General features: G+C 40.0%; 2 protein-coding genes across 3 annotated transcripts in view; both read right to left on the bottom strand.

The window, feature by feature from the left end:
- LOC137165841 (protocadherin alpha-C1-like) overlaps positions 1-22472 on the bottom strand; it is a 46192-nt gene extending 23720 nt beyond the window's left edge. The window contains exon 1 of the mRNA XM_067567343.1: positions 20046-22472. Coding sequence (XP_067423444.1) covers positions 20046-22472 — 2427 coding nt within the window. The remainder of the gene's footprint in view (positions 1-20045) is intronic.
- Positions 1-25127, bottom strand: part of LOC137165603 (protocadherin alpha-2-like) — a 170715-nt gene that overhangs the window by 103053 nt on the left and 42535 nt on the right. The window lies entirely within an intron of this gene.

The following is a 25127-nucleotide window of genomic DNA, read 5'->3' as shown; positions in this document are numbered from 1 at the left end:
GTGTCCTTGATTATTACAGTAAGCTAAGAAAAATAATTACATGTACTGTACATTTATTTTCAAAATACAAGGTCCAGTTGTCTTGTATCAGCTAAAATCTAAAAGCTCATCTCAGCTATAAATGAAAATACCCTGCCTTCATCACCTCAGCAAAAGCAGAGCAGCGTCCTTGCCGTAGCCAGGATGAAAATTGACTGAAGGGGTCCAGAAAATCTGAGGACTCCAGATAACACCACCACCTCTTCTCAATAACCTTAGTATTGTCTTCCAACCAGATTTCCATTCCACCTATACTATGATACTTTTCTTTGTCTTTACAAGCTTTCATTTATTTGCTAAATTTCTTAGCACTAATTCACAGCTATGTCTGGCTTCTACAAGGCATATGTTGGTGAAGGACATTTTCCAGGGTTTTTTCTTTTTTCCTTTTTCCAGGACTGTTGCTTGGAATGTCCCTTATGAAGCCTTTCATTTTAGTACCAAGCATTCTTATAACCACCTCATTCATTCTTATGGAGTATAGCTAATTGGTTATCATTGAGTTTTGAATTTTCACCCTGCAATGCTCATCTCTAGAATTTTATAGCCCCAGAGACACTGTGGAGGAAACTGTTCATGTTGAAGTTTTCACCTTTTCCTTCCCTTATATTCTTCTTATCTATTCTATCAAACTTAAACACAGTTTCCACAAGTCAACACTCCTGGTAAGAAAATAAAATCTGCATAATGTATTCAAATAAATCATGCTCAGTTTGAGATAAAACTTTACGATATCTAGGAGAGATCAACCAAACATAAATGGCTGCAAGTTAGATTGTAAAATATCCAGTTATATCTCCTAGCAGCGCTTTATGTTCACACAAAGGGTGTGGGAACTTATAATTTTGCTGAATTTTGAATATTATTCTTTCTGTAATATTTTAAGAAGCCTGTTACTTTAATAAGAATTTTGTACTATTTTGACTCTGAAATATGTGGTACAAAAACAGCTAAAAGAAAGGGAGGAAGCATGCTTTTGTGGTTAGGGTTGTGAATTGAGACTCAGAAAAAATGGGTTCAATTCCTGGCTCTGTGAAATACCTCCTCTGTGATTTATTCAAATCTGTGCCTCAACTTCCCAACAGTAATTTGAAGATAGATAAGTACTATATTACAGCAGAGATGAAAAGAAAGGATGCTCAGATACTATGGTAAGTGGAGCCACATAAGTACCGAGATAGAAAAAGCCTATAGTACAAATGAATGACTAAAAAAAAAAAGTCATAGTGGCCTAAGGAGAGCTGCATTCTCAGTTAAATACATGAACAGAAAGAAAAAAAAAGTACATTTTCACCAACATCTGAGAAAATAAAATGGAAGTTCCCATTCAGTAAGATGAAAAAGAATTTCTAGAATGCTAGTTATTTAAATGTAATAACACTTATAGAAAGGGAAACTGAGGCACCATTATGTGAATTACCTGAAGTTATAAACAAATTCTGTGTTATAACTAGTAATAGAATTCAGGTGTCTTAACTCCCAGTGCTGTGCTATAAGCACATCACCATCTTTCAGTTAAGGGTAGGAGAAACACAGACGCAAAGCATACATATGTTGCAGACTACAAAAATAACGGATGGAGCTGGGTACTTTAAAAAGTTTGTATATTTCAATTAACCACACATAATTATTTTCTTTTAGCAAAAAACAGCAAATGAAAAGATGTTCACATTTCTGAACTTCCTTCTGTTGGAGGCCCAGTACAATTTGAGTTGCTTGACCACTGTCCTACAGGCCTAGCATAGCTTCAGTTGCTTGCTTGGCTATTCTGACCCCCTAGCATGACATCTTCCAGTTGGCAGAGATGAATAGGACTATTGACTAACCTTATAGATGCCTCAGTTTCTGCATACTACGGCACATAATAAGACAAAATACAGATACTGTATGCTTGCAGTTGCACATAGATGGTGATGGGAACAAGAAGTTATCCTTGAATGTCTGGGGGTACACTCTTTCATTGCCAAGAGGCATATTTTTACTCCACCCCTCCTATCACCAGATATTGTTTTGACAACCCCAATTATTATGGTAAGAATGGAATGTAATTAATTAGCATATATGATAATGAGAGAGATAATTAGGTGAAGGTTGTTTATGGAAGAATATAAGAAGTCACCACTTAGACAAAGGGGGGTGCTCCATCAACACCTGACTCTGCGGGAGGTGCTGCCGGTCGGACTAGAAGCCACTGACTCCCTAGTAGGGCCCCTGAAGAAAGCCGTTCCTGTATACAGCCTTCTGAGTGTCTGCTTAGCTCTCTAGACTTAGTGAGCATGATATATTGTAGTTAATTTTAGGCTTTGTATTTAACTAGTATGTTTATAGAAAACCTTGCACATTAAACATTATTGATCAGCAAATCGGGTGTACCGTGTCTCCCTGGTATCCACACTGATCACAGAGTGTCCAATATCAACACCTTCCATCTGTTATTGCAAGGCTTCTACCACTTAAGTGGTGTCCCAGGAGAACTCAACACTCTGCTCAAAGAAAAGTGTCCACCACATACACAATATTGGTATAGTACTGGAAGAAACTCATGAGGAACACAAGGTACTATTATCCACAATGACGATTACTGTCCAGCTTCTCTGTGTGAAACAGTTTTGAAAGACACTCCCTCCTAAAGAATCTTAAAATACATTAAATATTGTGCTGTATGAAGTGATTGGGCAATATTTATTCAAGTTTGTAATAGCAGGCCTTTGGGGAGGATTTTAATTAATGTATGAAATTCTCCCTGCCATATGGGAAGTAAGCCAGACTATGTGACTTAGTAGCAGCTAAATGTCTTCCTGGAGGGGTCAACTGGTAAAGCACCACAGCTGATGAAAAGGATAATTCACCCAGTTCTGTGGAGGGCAGTGGGCAATACTTATACAAATCTGTGATGGGCGGGTGGATGATATACAATTTTTGGCATGTGTTTAGGATGACCACCTTACTCAAAGTGAATTATTGAGGTCTTCCAAAATGAGTGTCAAAAATACCTTAATCATACACCATCATATAGAATATCCCACATATTTTAATAATAAATAAATAAATAAATATGTTAGAGTTTTTCCACAAATGCATTGTTCATATTCTTCTGCTGATTATGTCTTACAGTTGCTTTAATAGTATGAGATCAGCTATGTAGGGACAAGAACATTATAGCAAATATATTTTAGAAAATTTTAAGCATTATCCAAAATGCCACAATCAAATAAAGTTCTCTCACAGTCAGTAACACACTTAAACGTAGCTATAACTCTGTGTTGTTCAGTTATTCAGGGCAACTGCACCTGTATTTCCCCACAGCAGTCCAGCAAGGGCACCCACTCTAGACTCCTGGTTCCTTAGCCATCACTTCTCTTGGGTGGAGACCCATGTCTCTCTCTCTCTCTCTCCTTCCTGATTGGGGTTTTTCCAAGCGTCACAGTTCCCTGCCTATACTGTGAGTTCCCCAGCAAACCAGGCTGCATAAACAGGCCAGCATCTGCTCCAGAGGCTATAAACAGCATACTTGTCCACAGTTATAAGTTGCCACACAGCCCTTTCTAAGCCATCACATTTATTCTTAAGGTGCAAACATTACATAGAAAACATTTAAAACAATAAAAGAACCTATGTACATGCAAATAAGCCTACCAGAGTTCAACACACCCCCAACAAAGGCTCTGGGAGGTGATCAGTCCTTCACACCCACCAAAGGGGTATTTCTGTGGTTACAAGTTCATAACCATGAATAGTTCATTCTTTCCTTTATACAGCTTGTGCTCTTGATCTTGTCCTCACTGAACAGGTGATCAACTGACAAAGGTCCTCATGGCACAGCTTCAAAAAACTGAGTTTTTGCATAATTAGAGAGGAATAACTTTGCTTTCATCTCCCTCTAGAGAGTCCCACTAAACTCTATTTGTCCCAAACTTCATCCTTTTGAAGCACATAACACTTCCTTAAGTTTATGTTAGTCATATCTTACCCCTGGAGAAGTTACATATTATCACACAGTAACATGTAAACTTTGCATTTTTATTACAGTGACCTCCAAAGTTACTTAAATTTAATTCAACAAGGTTTTTCAATGATATTGCGAGCAATTGACGTATCTGTCACACACTGGGCACAGAGGGACTCACACTGGAATGTTATCAGAGCTTTCCAAACAACTGTGATCCTTTACACTAAATTAAAATTATATTTAATCTAAATTAAACTAAAAATCTCCTCTCAGTGCTTCAATCTAGCTACATTATCAGTACTTCTAATCAGGCAAGAATCTATATCACATTGACCAGTGTCCCTCTTGTATGTAATGGCTACATTTTAAAATATCACCCAGAAAAGAAAACAAATGTAAGCATTCAAATCAGGCTCAATTCATAAAAGGAAGAAGTTTGGCAGATAATATACACTGAATAATCCGTTTAATAATTTATTTTTATCAATTACATGAATTTTTGGCCAGATTCTCCAGTGCCTTTCCAAGTGAGTGTAGGATGTTGTAAAATCAGAACAGTTAAGTTTTACATGCCCTGTGCATTCACTTTGCATAGGTGTAAATGACTATACCTGGGGCAGGACAACAGTGAATCAAGCCCTATGAATTTAGATGCAGAGAAAGCATTTGAAAAGGTGGAGTGGGGCTTGCTGACATCCTCTTTTTAAAGTGTGGATAGTTAGAATTCATATGAATAAAACTACTTCCCACGAGTTCCCATTGATCAGGGAAACTAGACTGTGGTCCTTCTCTCCCTTTTCCTGTTTCTGATAATTCTGGGGCCCCTAGTGAAAACAATAAGGGACAGCTCCAACTTGAATGAAAATAACTATGATCAGCATCAACGTCTATATATGGATGATCTAAGGATCATTCCAGCCTACTAGAAGGAATGAAGGAAATTTAAAATTTTGTCTATATATTCAGTTATACACTGATTGAAGACAAAGGAGAAATATTAGCTTTTAGTGGAGGGTCAGAAAACTAGAATTGGGGCAAAACCTTTAAACATGGATTTTGAAAGTAATTAAATTGAAGTTTACAAGCAACTTGTACAAATTCACTTCAGATACCAAGGAGTTAACTTTTCACATAAAACTAGGGAATTTTAGAGTTTGAATTATATATTTGTTACAAAAAGTTCAACAGAATTTTGAAGAAGAGAACAAATCACCTCTTTCAATACAACTAGAGCAACATTAGCAATTAATATTTTGTTGCACTTTACAATTTTTATTCCTAGTTATTAAGCTTAACTCCATTATTAAATGCATTCTCTGCAGTTTTAGAATATCAAGAGAAAAACTGATGGCCTCATCTGCAACATATTTATATGTAATGAACAGAACAGAAACCACCCATGGTCAACCATACATTTATGCAATGGGACCTTCTAGTTCAATGCTTCAAACTTCTCCTGTTAAAGAGATATTACCCAAAACAGTCTGCTTCCTTTATAAACAGCACAAGTGAGAAAAAGAATTTCATTTTTTTATATATTATTCCATTAGTAGAGAAAGCATCACTTCATTAAAGGCTCCTGAATGATTATATACTTCAGTAGTGATTTCTATTCTACAGCTACATTCTGACCATGATCAAGTTCGCAACTTCCCATATTTGCATTAGCTCAAGTCAATTTGTCTTGTGAAGTCATTAACAAGGCAAGAAGTCACTAATTCTTTTGACAAAAATATAAATAAAATTCAAAAAAACCACACAGAAGAGTAAGTAACAGGTTCAAACCAATAACCTAGATTTCTTTGCAGGAGTTCCACTCAGATTATACCATTTCTACATTTACGTGTCCTTTGATCTTGGTAGCCCAAGAAAGTGAGACAGGAATGCATTCATATGTAGAGCTGGGCAAAAAAATTTCAGCAAATAGTAAATTCACTGAAAAATGCATTTTGGGGGGCACCAGAAGTATTCATGAATTTGGGTCAAATTCAGCAAATAGTTTTGGCCAAAAGAAAAAACCTTGGGGAAAAAAAATCAGGAACCCTGATTTTTCATTTCATTTAATTTCAAAATGTTGTTTTGAATTGACCAAACAATAATAATTATTATTTTGTTTTATTTCAGTTGCAAAACAAAAAATATTCCATTACAGTTCAAAATGAACCAATTTTTTTTCCAGATTTTTTGGTTTCGCCACCAAACAGGAAAAGTCACTTATTAGCTCAGTTCTAGTTAAATGTTCTCAGACAACTTTCTGAATGACTTTAGAAAAGAAACCACTATACTTTTATAATCAGGTCCATTCCCATCATCCTTACTCTTAAAGAGACCTTGAAGACCTTAGGAGTTTGATCTTTAATACATAAATGAGTCCTCTAAAAATTAAATTATCGCTTTAACCAGTCCACTGTACATATATAGACTACAGACCTCAAAGCACAACATTCACCACATGAGGCTAGGATATTACTTACTTACTATGAAGATTAAACAGTCAGCAGAAGGCAGTCAGCAGGTCTGCATAAATAATTATATTTTCATTTATAATTAATGATTTCCAGCATTGCAATAATTATTGTCTGATATAAGCAGACTCATTAGTTGAATAGTATACAGGAATATGGCACAGAATTAAGACAGTTTGCAGAACCTTAGCTATAATTTACTCATTTTCTAGCCAAGATTTGGGCTCCTAAATCTCAGAGGTTCCTTTGAAAATCCCAGTCTACATTGTTAGAGGAGTCTGTGGAACTTATCATATAAACTGAGAAGTAGTCCTGGCACAGTATTTGTAACATCTTTGTTATGTGGCATGGATCTTACAAACAACACAAGACTTCTCACTGAAGATATATAATCTTCCCAGAGATATTGACAGCAACCCGTATTTTGGTTGCTTCCTTTCATTGTTAATAAAATGTTCAATTATCTACGCAGCATACTTTAGTATACCTCTGTACCCCAGCCTTCATGAAGCCTAGTTAATGCAATGGAATTGGAGTTCCTATGCCAAGTTATTTTAAAAATATCCATTGGCAAAAAAATTGTTAGAAGATTTTTCCAAAATGAAATACCAGTCATTTTTTGAAACTGTGTAGTGTTACTGCATAATTCCCAGCATATGCCCACCCTCGCACCCCCACCCACTCGGTGCTAACAGTAAAACCGTGACCTGACCTTATTAGGCTGCAGCTGTTGTTGTCAGCATTTAGTTGTTATGCTGCTACCCCCCCCCCCCCCATAAGAAAATCGCCTACGCACCCCAGTGCCTATGTTGTTCTCAAATAGCTTTCTTGCCCACCGAGAACGGGCTATGTATCCCGTGCCATAACAGCTCTACCCAAGGCCACAGGCCTCGTCATAGTCTGGCACGTACTAATATATATCCCTCCCCCAATCCAGAGCTACCAAACTTGCAACGCATTCTCTAGTATAAAAAGGGGTACGCCCCATGCCCAAATTGAGAAAGCGTTCACCAGCCTGATCACCTGGACCGCCCCGCTTCTCCCGTTCCCGTACTCTGAACGCGAATCGTGAAAGCCGGCCCGTACCGAATGATATACTGCGACTCCTTCTCTGTTCCTAGTGGTGAGATATAAAAAGTAACTGCTTTGCCTGTTTCTCTGCCTGCTTTATATGATAATCATTTAAGCTACGTATTAAGTATTACAGCGTGTACCCCATATTCCTTAATAAAATTTTGTTGTATTATCCAACTGACTGATTATTGACTCTGGGGAATCCATAACCTGTCAAGACATGTAGCTCATAAATGATTGTCCCAGTGCACCCCTGAACTTGGAAAAACAAAACTCTTCTCTGGCAGAAGTCCACATATGTAAAACTTTAGGCAAAAAGTAATTTTCTGTGGAAATTAATGGGAATTAATATTGACCTTAATAATAGAAAACGTATTTCCTTCATGGAACTCCCAGTGATTCAGAAGTTGTGTTGAATAAATCGTATTTTCCAATCCAACCTTACTAAAACAGATCCAGTGTACTAATTATCATTAAAGAACAATGCACAAATACAAATTTGAGGTTTGTAGACCCATTCATTTTAAGCCATGTTTTAGCTACAATTAGAAAAAAAAGACATTTTTCAAAAATGAAAAGCCATTAATTTTCTAAAACCCATAATTCAAAATAATGTTTGTCTCATTAACTTCAAACTTTCCCAGACATTATTTTCTTGATTAACAATAATAACAAGAAAGGAGTTCTCTCCAGAAAGTTAGACAGGGTAAGTCAAAAGCAGACCTACACTTTGAAAGCTCATGGCAACAGGGGGAGGTCCCTGAGGACTGGAAAAAAGCAAATATAGTGCCCATCTTCAAAAAAGGGAGGAAAGAGGATCCGGGGAACTACAGACCGGTCAGCCTCACCTCAATCCCTGGAAAGATCATGGAGCAGGTCCTTAAGGAATCCATTTTAAGGCACTTGGAAGAGAGGAAGGTGATCAGGAACAGTCAACACGGATTCACCAAGGGAAAGTCATGCCTGACCAACCTGATTGCTTTCTATGATGAGGTGACTGGCTCTGTGGATGTGGGGAAGGCGGTGGATGTGATATACCTTGACTTTAGCAAAGCTTTTGATACGGTTTCTCACAGTATTCTTATCAGCAAGTTAAAGAAGTATGGGTTGGATGAATGGACTATAAAATGGATAGAGAACTGGCTAGAGCATAGGGCTCAACGAGTAGTGATCAATGGCTCCATGTCTAGCTGGCAACCGGTCACAAGCGGAGTTCCCCAGGGGTCGGTCCTGGGGCCGGTTTTGTTCAACATCTTTATTAATGATCTGGAGGATGGGGTAGATTGCACCCTCAGCAAGTTTGCGGACGACACTAAGCTGGGGGGAGTGGTAGATACCCTGCAAGGTAGGGATAGGATACAGAGTGACCTAAACAAACTGGAGGATTGGGCCAAAAGAAATCTAATGAGGTTCAACAAAGAAAAGTGCAGAGTCCTCCACTTAGGAAGAAAGAATCCCATGCACAGCTATAGACTGGGGACTGACGAGCTGGGCAGCAGCTCTGCAGAAAAGGACCTGGGGGTAACGGTGGATAAAAAGCTGGATATGAGTCAGCAGTGTGCCCTGGTTGGCAAGAAGGCCAATGGCATATTGGGCTGCATTAGGAGGGGCATTGCTAGCAGGTCACGGGAAGTGATTATTCCCCTCTATTCGGCATTGGTGAGGCCGCATTTAGAATATTGTGTCCAGTTTTGGGCCCCCCAATACAAAAAGGATGTGGACAAGTTGGAGAGAGTCCAGCGGAGGGCAACAAAAATGATTAGGGGGCTGGAGCACAGGACTTATGAGGAGAGGCTGAGGGAACTGGGCTTGTTTAGTCTGCAAAAGAGAAGAGTGAGGGGGGATTTGATAGCGGCCTTTAACTACCTGAAAGGGGGTTCTAGGGAGGATGGGGCTAGGCTGTTCTCGGTGGTGGCAGATGACAGAACAAGGAGCAATGGTCTCAAGTTGCAGGGAGGGAGGTCTAGGTTGGACATTAGGAAAAAGTTTTTTACTAGGAGGGTGGTGAAGCACTGGAATGGGTTACCTAGGGAGGTGGTGGAATCTCCATCCTTAGAGGTTTTTAAGCTGCGGCTTGACAAAGCCCTGGTTGGGATGATATAGCAGAGGTTAGTCCTGCTTTGAGCAGGGGGTTGGACTAGATGACCTCCTGAGGTCCCTTCCAACTCTAATATTCTATGATTCTATGATTCTATGAAATGGTCTCACAACCTTAGCTATATTGTGCCTACTCGTGTTCCCAGTGAAGTCCAGGGGAACACTCCCATTGAGTTCAATGTTGTATGGTAAGGACCTTAAAATTTCTGCAACACAGAGGATACTGGCAGTATCCATATAGCTATTGCATAACAAATATAGAGTCATAGGGATGAAGGGACCGTTAGATCATCTAGTTTGGCCTCCTGTTTTTTATCACAGGCCACCAACACCACCCAGCACCCACACACAAACCCCAACAACCAAAATTAGACCAAAGTATTATAACCCACAAGAGACGAGACTATTATGCGCCAAAGACAGAAAATAGGAGTCACTGAGGTACAGCAGTGCCTGAGGCCCCTGTAATGACACTGAAATGATTAAGTAATGCATACCCAAATAATCCTGGCAAGTGACTCACACCCACTCACTGCACAGAATAGCATTAAAAAAACCCAAACCCAATGTAGCTGCCTATCAGACCCTGAGCGTGTGAGTAAGAACCAGCTAGCTAAACATGTAAAAGAAAATGGATGGTGCCACCTCAGAGCCCTGGCCCCACCCCGTCTAATCTGCCATCTCCAGCTGTGGCAATCCCCCACGTTTTAGAGGAAGGAGATCAAAACTACAGCCCAACACTCATCAATTAAGAGGTTCCTAAATTACATAGAAGACATATTTATTATCCAAAAGGCATAGAATCCAGATAGAGGAGAAGCCACCTTGCTCTGCTTCTTACCAATAGGAAAACAACAGGAAAGCTTAATACCAATTACCACAAGCTTCTTGAATAGAAAAACTTGGGTCCACAGAAAGAATGGTATAAGAATATTAGATTTCTGGAAGGCATAAGAAAACTACTGAACAAGGTGCAAATGCAGGAAATGTTTAAATCCATCAGAGAGCCTGTAGATTGCTAAAAGAGATGGTAGAATAAAATACACAATAATTCCTCTTGAGAAAAAAAGAATTCAAGGGACAAGAAGCTGCTAATGTGACTTAGTCGCTGACTATTTAATGATTGAAGGATAAAATCCTGCTCTTCATTTCTTAATGATTCTTTTTCTCTCTGGTATTTATTTTCCCTCTGATATATTTATAACATCCATTCTTATGCTCCTAACCCTCTGCTAATATTAAACCATTCTGTTGTTCTGCTGCCCTTTTCTTTTCCTTGAAAATCTCAATTGACTCTTCTTATTCCTCTTTGCCTGTTTCCCCCTTTTCCATTTCTAGCTCTGGGTTTTTTGCTGTTGTATTGATTTCACAGACCTTGAACCATTCTTCAGTGAACCACACTGATCATTTCTTGTTCCTTCCATTCTTATTTTGCAGTTTTAGTGTTCCTTGCAATTCACTGGGCCTTTACACCACTGTGAATCAGGAATAAGGCACCAAAAGTCAGTTCCACTGATACTAAACTAGTGTAATGAGAAGAGAATCAAACTCAGTGCCTTTTACTATTTCCCAGCATTTTTCAGTCCTAGTGGATTTTAATATTTTTTCTCATTTTCATTTTCTTACTAGATTCTGTAATTCTCTGAAATCTAATGTCTTTGTACTGCTCTGTTCTGTGAGCCTATTCCTTACTCTACTGAATCTAAGTACCCCATATTTACTGCTCACACATTCTTTTATTTTCACACTTCCATTATATAAATTGATGGTACATCCTCACCTGGAATATGGTGTTCATTTCTGGTTACCTCATTTCAGCAAAGATGTAGCAGAAATGGAAGGAGTCCAAAGTTGGGTGAAGAAAAAGATTAGAGGCTTGAAAAGACTTCTGTTTTCAGGCGACAATGAAAAGTCTAGACCGTTTAGTTTAGAGCAGTGATATTCAGATCTCAATGGTTCAGGAGCCAAATTAGTGATCAACATTACCCAAAAGAGCCACAATCATGTGAATTCATTGTTTCATTTACTATAGTGCTATATGTTCATATTTGAACAGTACGTCAGGGAAATATTTAGTTTGTATTATTCTCACAGCAAAATGACTGACCAAATATTATTTTATCATCTATAATTGGTTAATAACATAGTAAAAGCATCCTGATTAGTTAATAACGTAGATTGGTTAATAATTAAACCATACTGTGTTTTAATATCATGTACTGCCAAAAGCCGCAGGAGACAAGATTAAAGAGCAACTTGTGGCTCGCAAGCCTCAGTCTGAGTACCACTGGTTTAAAGATAAGGGGGTACCCTCCTTCCCAGCCTGTAACTCCCCCCCTCACCGTGTCTCAAGACCTCCCCTCACTCCCCATCCTATTCCTCCATCCCCCTCATTCACAGGGAGCTTCCACCCTGCCCTTCCCCCATGAGGGGACATGATAGAGCTATACAAAGTAACAAATAGAAATAACACGGTAAATCAAGTCATCCTATTTAGTCTCTCTTATAATATACAAACAAGGGGATAGTCAATGAAACTGAAAGACAGCACATTTAAAATGGATAAAAGGAATTTTTTTAAGATACTTAATTAATATTTTGAACTTTCTGACACAAGATATCACTGAGGCTAAACGCTTAGTAGTATTAAAAGACATTTCAATAGACAGGGACTCTGAGTCCACTTCACTAGACACCCAAAAAGCCACAATCCCCTTGTAACCCCCTTGGGGTACAGAGATCATGGCCCCATTAAAACCTGGTCCTGAGTCAGAGGAAGTGCTGCTAGTTCCAGGAAGAGGGAGTGCTGGTTGTTCCAGGGGAGTGGAGAGAAGGAAAGTGACAGGGTGTGTGTGTCTGTAGCTCCAGACAAGAGGCCTACAGTGAGCAGGGCCTCACACAGGGAAGCAGCCAGGAACCAGTCCAGAGCCTGGAAACGATGTGGCCCCAGGACAGAAGCTAGGAGGAGTACTGTGCCAGGGAGGAAGTGCATGAAAAGGACAAACTGGAGCTAGGCCTACTATCACTGCCACCCAGAGCTGTATGGGGCTGTGAGTGCTAGGGCTTGGGACTTTGCATTGGGAATAAGAAGGGAGGCTGTAGCTAGCTAAGTGGGGAGGTTTTTGCTCAGTGTGAGTCTGCAAAGAGTGGCAGAAGAGGGCACTGTGGGCACGGCAATAAAGGATGTCAGCACTGGGCCACATTCCTGGGGGGCTGGGAGTTGGGCCCAGGCTTTGGACACAAGTTGTCCTCCGCGGGACCCCTGACTTGGACTGAAAAGGACATATACTACACATGCAATAATCATGTGCAAACCACAGCACTTTTCCAGCCTTGGAGTTAGGGAGAGGTGGGGGGAAGCAAGTTTCTGGCCTTGAAGTTAGGGAAGGAGGGAGCATATCAGAGCAACTTTCTAGCAGTAGCTGGAGCAGGGCAGACCTACCCGATAGGTACCATGGTAACAGGGTGTAATATGAGTGGGCTATGTTCTCCCGACTATTCCTCCCCTCACCAACTGGACAAAGAATGTGGTAAAAGGGTGTTATCTCTTCTTTCCCAGGCAGCATGTCTGTTAGGAAAGGCTCGGGATCTCTCCCCCTAGTTCTTCCCTAGTTGCTAGTTTGTTAAGGGACTTCATAGTCATTCCTGCTGTTAAGATAAATGTATATGATACGCATGTTTCATGGGAAATAACAAAAAGGGGCGGGTATAATTATATGCCTCCCATATCCATTAATATTCATTTTATAATCTTTTATATTACGAAATAGGGATTTTATGGGGGATTGTAGAAGTGTGTGTATTTCCATATTGTTTTAGATAAAAGGTTGTAAAGTAGTGAACTCGGGGCTTACTTTCTTGGACGCGCGTGACAAAGGGGAACGAGTGGACTAGCAGCTGTAACCGAATAAACGCTCATCACTCCACCTGGCTCAATCTCTCTCTTTCTTCAACCGACCCTGCAACAGGCACCAGAGGGATTTGCTGGGGAAGTTTACTGGTGCCAAAGATGACCAGGAGCACCCAAGACTCACTGCTGGTCTGGAACTCCTCCCAGGAATCCTGAGTGTAGACACATTGCTTGGTGTCTGCCCTTTCATATTGTCTTACCACTGGGCCTGTGGGTCCTTGTGTTGGATGTAACCCTGTTTTACCACTCTCCCTGCCTTCCCCCCTGTTGTTTTCTCCATTCATCCCTCTGTACATAAATATTTCCCTTTCTTATATTCATTGCATTATTCCCACTGTGTGTGTTTACTCCGGGGGGGAGGGGGGAAGGAGGAGAGGGGGTGGAACAGGTGCCCTTGGAGTGGAAGGAATTTTCCCTGCTGCTTCCTGCATGCACTTTTTTTTGGCCAGCACTGCCTGTGGAGCAAACTCCATTTTGCCATGAGGGTCCAATAGTTACACCACAATCAAAGACGAAGGCCATATGCATTTTAAAAAATGACTTGGATTAGAAGGTAAGTGAAGGCATATATACGACAAATAGAAGAAAGGAGAAGTTGATAGTAATTAATTTAAATCAGAAAATAGGAATTGTAGAAAATTGATAAGGGAAGCAAAGGGACACAGGGCAAAATTTATGGCCAACAGTGTTAAGGACAATAACAAGGAGATTTTTAAGTGTATTAGGAATTAAATGAATCCTTACAATGGTATGGGGCCATTTCTAAATGGAAATGGTAGAATTATCAATAATAATAATACAGAAAAGGCAGAATTGTTCAATAAATATTCTATTCTGTATTTGGGAAAAAACAGATGAAGTAATTATATCATATGGTAACACTCTTTCCATTCTACTAGTATGTCAGGAGGATGTTAAAAAGTGGCTACTGAAATTAGACATTTTGAAATCAGCAGCTCTGGATAACTTGTACAAAGAGTTTTAAAAGAGCAGGCTGAGGAGCTCACTGGACCATTAATGTCGATTTTAAATAAGTCTTGGAACACAGGGGAAGTTTCCAGAAGACTGGAAGAAAGCTAATGATGTGCTAATATTTAAAAAAGGGTAAAAGGGATAACCCTGACAGGCCTATAATTATCTAGGCAAAAATAATGGAGCAGCTGATACGGGATTTGATTAATAGAGAATTAAAGGAAGGAAATATAATTAATGCCAGTCAACATGGGTTTATGGAAAATGGATACTGTCAAACTAACTTGATATCTTTGTTGGCTGAGATTACAAGTCTGGTTGATAAAGGTAATAGTGTTGATAGACTTCTGTAAGGCATGTGACTTGATACTGCATAACACTTTAGTTATAAAATTAACGTGGCATACATTAAATGGATTAAAAGATGGCTAACTGGTATGTCTCAAAATGTAGTTCTAAATGGGGAATTATCATTGAACACGTGTTTCTAGTGGGGTCCCACATGGACCAGTTCTTGGCACTACGGTGTTTAAAATTTTTATTAATGATCTGAAAGAAAACATAAAGTCACCATTGACAGAGTTCACATATGACACAAAAATTGGGGGAGAGGAAAATAATGCAGAGGACAGATCACTGATGCAGAGCGATCAGGATCCCTTGGTAAGCTGGGCTCAAGCAAACAATGTGTGTTTTAATATAGCTAAATGTAAATGTATACTTCTAGGAGCAAAGAATGTAGGCCATTCTTACAGAATGAGAGTTTCTATCCTGGGAAACAATGACTCTGAAAATGATTTGGGGGTCATGGTAGTTAAACAGCTGAACATGAGTTCCCAGTGTAATGCTGTGGCCAAAAGAACTAATGTCATCCTGGGATGCCTACACAACTATTGCTGCGGCATACCATTGTAAGACTCTCATCCTGGACACCTTTACTCATATGAATAGCTATTATTCCTGTGAGTAATCTTATTGAAACCAGAGCTTGGGGCATGGCTCAGCCTCAATGGCACGCCACATAGTCAAAATGCAATTGTATTTCAACTTTGTCGCTTCACTGGCATGAATGCCACATAGCATAAAATATTGCCACCTCAATTGAAAGTCTTGCATGAAACCGTTAAAATAGTTTATATCATTAGGTTTATGTGGTTCTATTTTTAGATGTAACCTAAATATCAGATGTAACACTAAAAGGTCACTACCCTCTGTATATGCATACAACATACGAGCCTTTCACCTAGCCCAACAGATTTTTTTTTTAAATGGCTATGGCAAACCATGCTTAGATCCTGATCCTGGAGACTTTCACTCAGATAAACAGTCCTTACTTTTGTGAGTAATCCAGCTGAAGCATCTGTCTGTAACATGGCACATTTTAAAAGTAGAGTGTAATACTTTCTTCACTTCGCTGTTATGCATGCCACATTGCACAAAATGCAGCAAGGTCTTGAAAGACACATAGTTAACAGTTACTATATTGCTCGGCTTTATGTAGTTCTAATTTTAGATGTAACCTAAATATCAGATGTAAAAACACAGAAGGGTCATGTCTGCACGTGTAAAGAACATCAAAGACTTTCACCTAACCCAACAGTAAAAAAGTACTAACAAAGAAACCAAACTAAACCTTGTTTTTTATATATGTATCCCATTTAATTATCTCCTGGTATATCTAAATATTTAGACATCTTTAGGGAAGTGAAAATTCTAATGACAATATGAAGACAATATATTTGAAAGATGGAATTACCTTAATTATGGAGTTGCTACCAGTGCCTCAATATTTAATGTTTTATGTTAGGTACATATATAGTAAACAAGAGTAATAATACAATGCCCCTCAGAAACACATAGGGTCAAATTATGCCCCTCGGTACACATTTGTAGCGACCAAAAAGTCAGTGTGCATGCATCTAAAGGTAGAATTTAAACTTCTAACTTTAACTCCAATACGAAAAGATAAGAACAGAGTTGTTCTTTACTACTAAGATGATCCTGTAATTTTTCTATGCACATAAATCACACCTAAATCAATAGGAGTTGAGTGCAGATCAGTTTTCCAGAATTAGTGCAAATCTGGAAGCCCAAAGTCTTATGTACCATATCAGATCACAGGAAACTTTATAATCTAGTATATCTTTATCTTGGTTAGGCTTGATTTTATTCTAAATCTCTTTAGAATACATAAAAACAAACTATTGTGTATATTCCCAGTTACTTTTAGAATTAGCACATCATTTGAATGGACTGCAAGACTGTAAAAATGGGTAATTTATACTATATGATTAGTTTACCTAAGAACTAACTATGCCTCATTTTCAGCAACAACAAACTCAACAGTAATAATTAACTGACAACACTCCATTCTTAAGAGTTGATACTGCTATTTGTGTTGGTGTCTTCTGTTCATTTGCTCTATTTCACTCAACTCATCCCAGATGGGACCTTTCTTTGGGTTATGTCTGATATTACCATTTCTGTTTAGTGGATTTTAGCAAAGAAAATAGCCAAAGGACAAATCTGGGATTTGTTTTGACTGTTTTCAGGGGTCCATAAGAATGAGTGTATCACATTTCAAGATTCTAGTTTTAAAATGCACATGAAAGGTTGAAATCCAATAAGAAAGACTGGTAACCTTTTCATGACCTGATGGAAAGCTCAACAGTCAATATGTGGTTTCCTACTATTCAGTGCTACACTGAATTAGTGAACCAAATTTCCAGACTCTAGTTCAAAGGGAACATGGAAGTTAATTGTGTCAGTCAGGCACCTTAGTACAATTATCTGTGATACTATAGCTCCTTTGCACATATGTACTGTTTTCCATCTAAGCACCTTAAAACATGAATGAGGTTATTCTTGCAGTAACCCCATGGGCTAGGGAAGTTCCAGAAAACTTTCGATAGCTTTCTTTAAACTAATTCTAAGCTGGGTTGTTTTGCAAATCCTAAAACTGAATTGTCAGTGATGTTTCCAGTCAAAGCTCACCAAATCAAAGTATTCAAAACATCCTCTTGATGCTCCTACCTACTATTTTCTTGGACCACACAAGTTTTTACCAAAAGATTTTGAAAATTCTGGGTTTTGTAAAATCCATTGATTGTATACCTTCATTGCCTGGTGGTAGAGCTGCGAAATGAGTGACCATTTGCAAGCACAGTGGTAAGCAGTAAGAGGACTTTAAATATGCTACCACTTTGATAAAACACACACACACACACACACTAGTGGGGTAATTGTGAGTAAACCAAAGCAATGACAAACATTTAAACCTGTAACTGTCATATTTATGCATAATGCAGGCCAATATTTTACTGAAGGATTAGACAGTGTTCAGAGAAAGGCAATGAGAATGATTAGGAGCATAAAAAAAATCTTTCATGTGAAAAGTGATTGAAAATATTGGAATTGTTTACCTTAGATGAGTAAAAGACACGATATCAAAATATTAAAATTGAATGGTCTAGAGAAGGTAGATATAGGGTTTCTGTTCTGCCTGTACCATAACACAAGAACTCAACTCAGTTAAAAGGTGGAAATTCAAAACTCATAAAAGGAAATTAATGTTTCACACAATATGTGACTATGAAACTCATTGGAAAAGGAAGTCATTTAGGCCAGGAATTTAGCAAAATTCAAAAAGGGACCAGAAAGTTATATGGATAACAACAATTTCCTGTTATCATCTTTAATAACAACAACAATTTTGGAAATGATATTAACCCTCAAGCTTCAGGGCTCTAGCCAATGTCTACGCAGCAAAAAAAAAAAAAAATGGTGGCAGCTAGTCTCAGGGCACAGGTCAACTGACTCAGGTCCAAGGGCTCAGACTGCAAGGCTAAAAACAGTAGTGCAGACGTTCAGGCTGGGGCTGGAGCCTGGGCTCTGAGACTCTCATCCTTCTCCAAGGGTTTCAGAATCCAGGCCTCAGCCTATTAGGAATGTCGACACTGCTATTTTTAGCCTCACAGCACAAGCCCAGGTCAGTTGACTCAGGCTCTGAGACTTGCTGGCACAGCAGGGGGGTTACTGTGTAGACATACTTTTAGAGACCAGGATGAGACCTAATGTGGGGGGAAGATTATTCCACATCTGACTAGTGTGGGCTCTTATACCTCTCTCAAAAGCATCTGGAGTGGTACATGTCACTGTCAGAGACAGGATAGTGAAGTAGATAGGTCTCTGGACTGGTCCAATATGATCATTTCTATGTTTCTAAAAGTGACTAGTAATTTTGGTCCCCTCGGTCTTAGAATGTCCAATTTGAAACACCTTAAATGTATCTGATTTTAAGATATCGGGTAGTCAAACTTTAAAAATCAGGCCCTTTCAAGTTGTCTCAGGTGGGACAGTCAAAAAATGAGGCATCTAAAATCACATTTGAAATTCTTAGCTATAAACCATAAAATCTAACTAAAGATACCATTCCTTTCCAGTGATTGCTGGTATTCTAAACATGCACAAAATCTTGGTCTATAATCCCAGTCAAATTAATGGAGAGCAGATAATAAAATGCGTAAAGTTCAGACTGAAGATGGTGCTTCCATGATGCATAATTGCAAACTGCAGGTTAGTTCTGATTATAGATAAACCTTTTGAACTTTTACCATCCTCATATGGTCTCAAAGTTATGCAGGAGCATTAACTAAGACTCATTAGACATCTGGCAAAAAGTTAGCAACACTATTTTACAGATAGTGAAACTGAAGCTTAAGCAAATGGCCAAAGATCACTTAGCAAGTCAGTGACATCCTAGGACACAATTCAGGTTTCTTGACTCACAGTCCTATGCTGCAATCATGACAAGATGCTTCCTCCTCAGAGGGAAGTCACTAGTAATGTGACAGGACCTAAGGTTATTTTGAGTCTAACAAAATCCTTATATTATTTTTAAAATATATAATTGAATTACAGATCCAAAGCTTTTAGGGTGGGATTTTCAAAGGAGCCTAAAGGAATTGGGCAACTATCCCTTAGGCTCCTTGGAGAAGTCCAGCATTGGGACTTCAAAATGTCACCTTTTCATGTGAAATTATTTCCTCTCTCACCGTTTCCCTCCCTAAAGGGAAAATCTCAATAAGTAGAAAAATTTCAAATCTTGAAAGTTCGGGTGGCAACTCTTTTTAGGTTAGACTAGTATTAGTTAGATATTTGAACTCATAAGTCAATTTACCTTTCACTTATTTCATAACCTCTTTCCTGTAATTGTTTGATGATATTGTACATAGTTCACTCGGCCTCAGCACCATCTGACTTTATATGGCATACAAAGCCCATGCTACATTTGAAAAGTTGTTTTTTTTTACTGGTGTACTTCTTCGGTTTAAAACGGAATTAGGCGATTCTAATTAGAATTAGATCAGGAGATTTCATTTTGCTCATGTTAACATAATGACAGCTGCGATTAAATCATTTCCCTAAGCTTCCCTTTTGTACATGAATAGCACTGTAACCGCTGGATAAGTGAATTTAAAAACAAACAGTCCACATACCTTTAAGTTAAATGGGGATAATTTAAACAAAAACTACTTACCACTAGAATAGCATTAAAATGATCGCTCTTCACCTTCCGGACTTGAACACAGGAAGCTGGCACTTGTAATCCTGCGTCATTGGAAAGATTTCCAGCGTCTCCATTCAGCAGTAAATTGTTATTGCTAGGACCAACACCCAAAGATGCCCTGTACAAATAGGTATGGGTAAGTTTGCCCACTCCTGTGACCTCCACCATGTCAGGTGTTAAATGAGATCTTGGGAGCATGCGTACGTCGAAGTGATACTTATGCTCATCCCTGGAGCAGCACCCTGGCCAACAGCCGTTGCGATAAGGGTTAGTTCTGCAATGGAAAAACCTTGTGAGAAGAAGGAAGAGTAAAAACCCAAGGAACACGAAGGAAATGCAAGCGAGAGAGATGATCAAGTAAAGGTTCAAGCTAGAGAGTTGCTCTTGTCCCTCCATCCCGTCACCGAAGTCCGGCAGGACTTGTGGGAGGGAGTCAGCCAACAGGATGCCCAGGGCTACCGTGGAGGAGAGGGACGGCTCCCCATTGTCCTTCACTAGAATGACCACTTTGTGTTTGATGGAATCGGTGGACCTCATGGAGCGAGTAGTCCTGAGTTCTCCTGTGTTGGGCAATACCCTAAACAGACCGGAGTCGGAAGACTGCTGCAGATGGTAGGAAAGCCAGGCGTTCTGTCCGCTGTCCGCGTCATCCGCCACCACTTTAGTCACTAGGTATCCGGCATCAGCTAACCTAGGGACTATTTCCACCGCGACCGAGCCATTCCTTGCCCCGGGATACAAGATGACAGGGGCGTTGTCATTCTGATCCGCAATGAATAGATTCACAGTTAAGGCCGCACTCAGGGCCGGGGAGCCATTGTCCGTGGCTTCCACTTGAAAATGGAAGCTCCTGAGTTGTTCATAGTCAAAAGTGCTTTTTGCATAGATGTTTCCGTTCTCTGAGTTAACAGATAAAAAGCTGGACAAAGAGCGACCTTCAATGTCCATGTCCCTGAGTGCATACGAAATCTGGCCATTTCCCCCTATGTCGGGATCAGATGCTGATACCTGGAACAAAGATGCTCCAGGGTGATTATTCTCTGTCACAGAGATGTCACATGACTGGCTGGCAAACTTGGGAGGGTTATCATTCACGTCTGAGATTTGCACCAATACTGTCTTTTGGGTGACGATTGGAGGGGAACCAAGGTCTTTAGCCGTGATGGTGATGTTATATTCACTGACCAATTCTCGATCCAGAAGTCCATCAGTGACCAAACTATAGTAGTTGTCGAAAGAGAATTTCAGTTGGAAAGGAATGTGAGCAAGGATCTGGCAAGTTACCTTCCCGTTCTCTCCAGGGTCTTTATCCATAACACTCAAAAGAGCGATCACAGTGCCGGGCAAAGCATCTTCGGGCATGGGACTGGAAAGAGATGTGATTGTAACCTCTGGGGCATTATTATTTACATCAGTGACTTCCACCAGCAGTTTAGCTGTACTGGACATTCCAAACGCACCTTTATCCCTTGCCTCGATGAACATCTCTAGAAGGGGTCTCTGAACATCTAGAACGCCATTCACTGTTACCTCCCCGGTTTGGGGATTAATTCGGAACAGTTTCTGTAGATCAGCAGAAGTGCTGTTGCTAAATGAGTATCTGATCTCTCCATTTTGACCTTCGTCTAAGTCAGTGGCATGTACTTTGGTTACCAAGGTGCCGTTGGGGGAGTTTTCCAAGATACTTGCCCTGTACAGTGAATGTTCAAACGCTGGAGCGTTGTCATTGGTATCAAGAACAGTCACAATCACCTGGGCGTCACCGGACCTCTCGGGATTCCCACTGTCTTTGGCTGTAATTACAAGTCTGTGGGTGGATTGCTGTTCCCTGTCTAAAGGTTTCTCCAGCACTAGTTCAGGATACTTACTCCCATCCCCGTGTGTTTGCATTTCCAGTCGGAAATATTCGTTAGGGCTCAGAGAATAGGTCTGGACGCTGTTGGTGCCTTCATCAAAATCTTGGGCATTGGGGAGTGTAAACCGAGCCCCAGGAGATAAAAACTCGGCTACATTTAAGTGATATTCATTTAAAGGGAACCTGGGGGAGTTGTCATTTATGTCCAATATTTTAAATTCCATTTTATAAAGCTCTAGAGGGTTTTCTAGAACAAGTTCGTAATTCAGAAAACAGGTAGTTTTAAATTCACAAACCTGCTCTCTGTCTATGGGCTCATTAACAGACAAAGCCCCCGTGCTTACATCTATATTAAAATATTGCTTACTTGAACTGCTGATCATGCGAAATTTCCGGACTGAAAAGGTAGTTGCATCTATTCCTAAATCCTTTGCTATATTCCCAACAGACACACCACGTTTAGTTTCTTCGGAGATGGAATACTCTATTTGCCCATTCACGGTGTAGGAAATAAGGCAGAACACCATTAAATGGACCCGCATTCTTCCTTCCCTGGCTCAGCTCCCTGCAGACCGTTTCAACAGTAACATAATCCAGTATCTCAGCAAAGAGCTGAAGTTACCATACCAAAGCAAAATGGAAAAATCGTAAAAAAACCCAAAAAACAAACGAACAAAAATAAACCCCCACAAAATAGTTTGCTAAAATGTGGGGAAAGAGCGTATGCTCTTCCTTATGCTCCCTGAAATCATCACTGGGTTATCTGCTGCTGAGCCAGCCACTGCCAGTTCTTGATATTGCAGCTAGTTTTGCTCTCTATATTGCGATCATGTGGATGGAAAAGATCTCCTATTACACTTGGATACCTTACTGGTGGACAGCGCCACTTAGAGGCCTAACAGCTGTCATGCCAGCTAGTAAAGAACAGTCTTCACTACAGCACTAGACTAGAGAAAAGCGTTAAAATGTTACAGAATAAATAGATCGTTTCTTTGTCAATGCCCTGAGAGAGCACTTGGGAACCGTTTCTGAAAACTGGATGTATTTCCACGAATGACAAACTCGGAGAAGAAGTGGAAAATTCTCCTTGCCTGAGATCCTTTACGCATCTGCAAATCAACAGCCAGCACTAGCAAGGGAAAACGCCCAAGACATGCTGTCAGTACATCTGTGTGCAGAAGTGACAGCTCTCATTTAACCGAGGTCACCACCGCTATAGAAAGCTCCTGGCTTAGCACAAAATTATTCAGCTTCTTCAGATGCCATTTGAAGAACGAAAAAATCATCTTTGCCTCTAACTAACTTCACTGGAGAGATTTTATTATGAGCTCCCTCTGCTTTTTGCTTGCTTCTGAGCTCTGGGTAGTGTAAGTGAACTTGGATTATTAGGGAGAAAGGAGAATTATCTAAGATTCTGAGCCACTGAAATCAAGGCAAAGCGCCTCTTGACGTAGGATCAGGCAACGGACGCAGGATCAGACCCTGAATTTCTAGCTGCACACCCGTTGCTGTTTGCACTGGGCTTTGCTTCACTTAACTGAGTGCAGGGGAGTAGGTGCCCCTTCAATATTTATGTGTTTATTAAAAGTGTTGCAGATCTCAAAGACCTTGCACTTTGCTCTGTAAATAAAAGGAGATACTGATTAAAACCGATTCGCGGGTGGCGCAGACTATTTATTACTTCACAAGCATAGGAAGAAGTTATCCACCCACGTGCCTTCCTTAGGATGTTAGTCCAGTGGGGGAGCCAGAAAGACACCGGGTTCTAAGAACACAGGGCAGTGTCTGGATACAAGGTGGGGTGTGAGGGAGATCACCTTTAGCAAGACTAGAGGATCACTTTCGTAAACTGTTTTGTCATCCCATTGTTCTGCGAGGAGACAGCTGAAATTCTATAATATTTCGTGACTGGGCTGCCAGTTTAACTCACCAGGCTAAAGGGAAAAACCCTCGCTCCCCATGATTTCTGACATCAATGGGATTCAGTGATCTTTTTACATTTTTTTGTTTTGAGAGCTGACTTTATGGAAAAGCTGCAGCTTTTGGATCCAGTGACTCGATCTTGATGTATTTAACATGGATGACTTGAAGAGCTCCATGGCTGTGACTACTTTGTCTCCAATCCGTTCGATTCAGATTATGAGCTCCTTGCTCACATTGGTGAACTCCTCCTCACCCGAGTAGCTTCACTTTAGTTAATGGGACCACTCGTGTGAGTAACTGTTCACCAGCATGAGTAGCGAACGGGCTCACTATCTGGGGCTTAAAATTGGAAAACTAACCCTCTCTTAACTGAAAACAGCAACAATATAATTGAGCTGGTCCAAACAGAGAGCAACATTAAATTTCAACGGAACATTAGCAAAAATATTCTCCTCCTTAAGAGTTAAACTGTCTTCACAACAGAAAAGCTGACGATAAAATCATTTCAGCCAGAAATGTAACTCTGAGTTTCACTATTTAATGTAATCTCTTACCCCGGTTTCATTCACTGTTGCTGTTTTTTTCCTTTCTAGATACATATTTGCTGTCCACATTAACATTGCATTCAACTTCCTCTAGATTAGAAACAATGTACGGAAAATGGATTCCTAGCAGGCCATAGAGCCACCGATATCAGAGAAAACTTCACTTCTTCCCTGCAGGAATTCAGTGGTAAATAATATTTTTAAGGGGGGATCAATGAAGTATTTACAGACACTGGAGTCCTTTTTGTCCTAATTAACACAGCTTCTTGTGTACAAGGCTTTCCTTCTTCTAAGACTGACGCTTCGCTGCAGGTAGGACTGAAAAAAAACCCCACGAAACCAACTCGGAAATGGAAACCACATTGCCAAGTAAACAAAAGCTGACAGTGACTGCAGTCATTTGATTTCCTGCCACCTCACTAAATCCAGGGGGTCAGGGAACAACAAGGCAATAGTGACCAATAGAGAGTTGGCCATTACTATTGGTCGTTCTGGGTACTCCGGAGTCAGAAGAAAGAGTGGCAGGGTTGGGCTGAGTTGACGAATACATGGCAACTGGCTCAGATATTTGGCTGACCGTTCATCGCGTGCCAGTTATGATCACCAGGTAACCTTCCTGTGCTCACTGAGAAGCCACGCAGAGCTACCCAGGTGTCTTATGCTCAGGGAGGGAGTGTGACTGGTGCGTTGTAATTCGGATTCACCAAATAACGATCACATTTATGGAGC

Source organism: Emydura macquarii, unplaced genomic scaffold (assembly GCF_026122565.2).
Source record: "Emydura macquarii macquarii isolate MOO-44397 ecotype Brisbane River unplaced genomic scaffold, CSIRO-AGI_Emac_v2 contig_2768, whole genome shotgun sequence".
Classification (NCBI taxonomy): domain Eukaryota; kingdom Metazoa; phylum Chordata; order Testudines; family Chelidae; genus Emydura; species Emydura macquarii.
The sequence above is the reverse complement of the archived record's forward strand: the minus strand, read 5'-3'. Positions and strand labels throughout refer to the sequence as shown.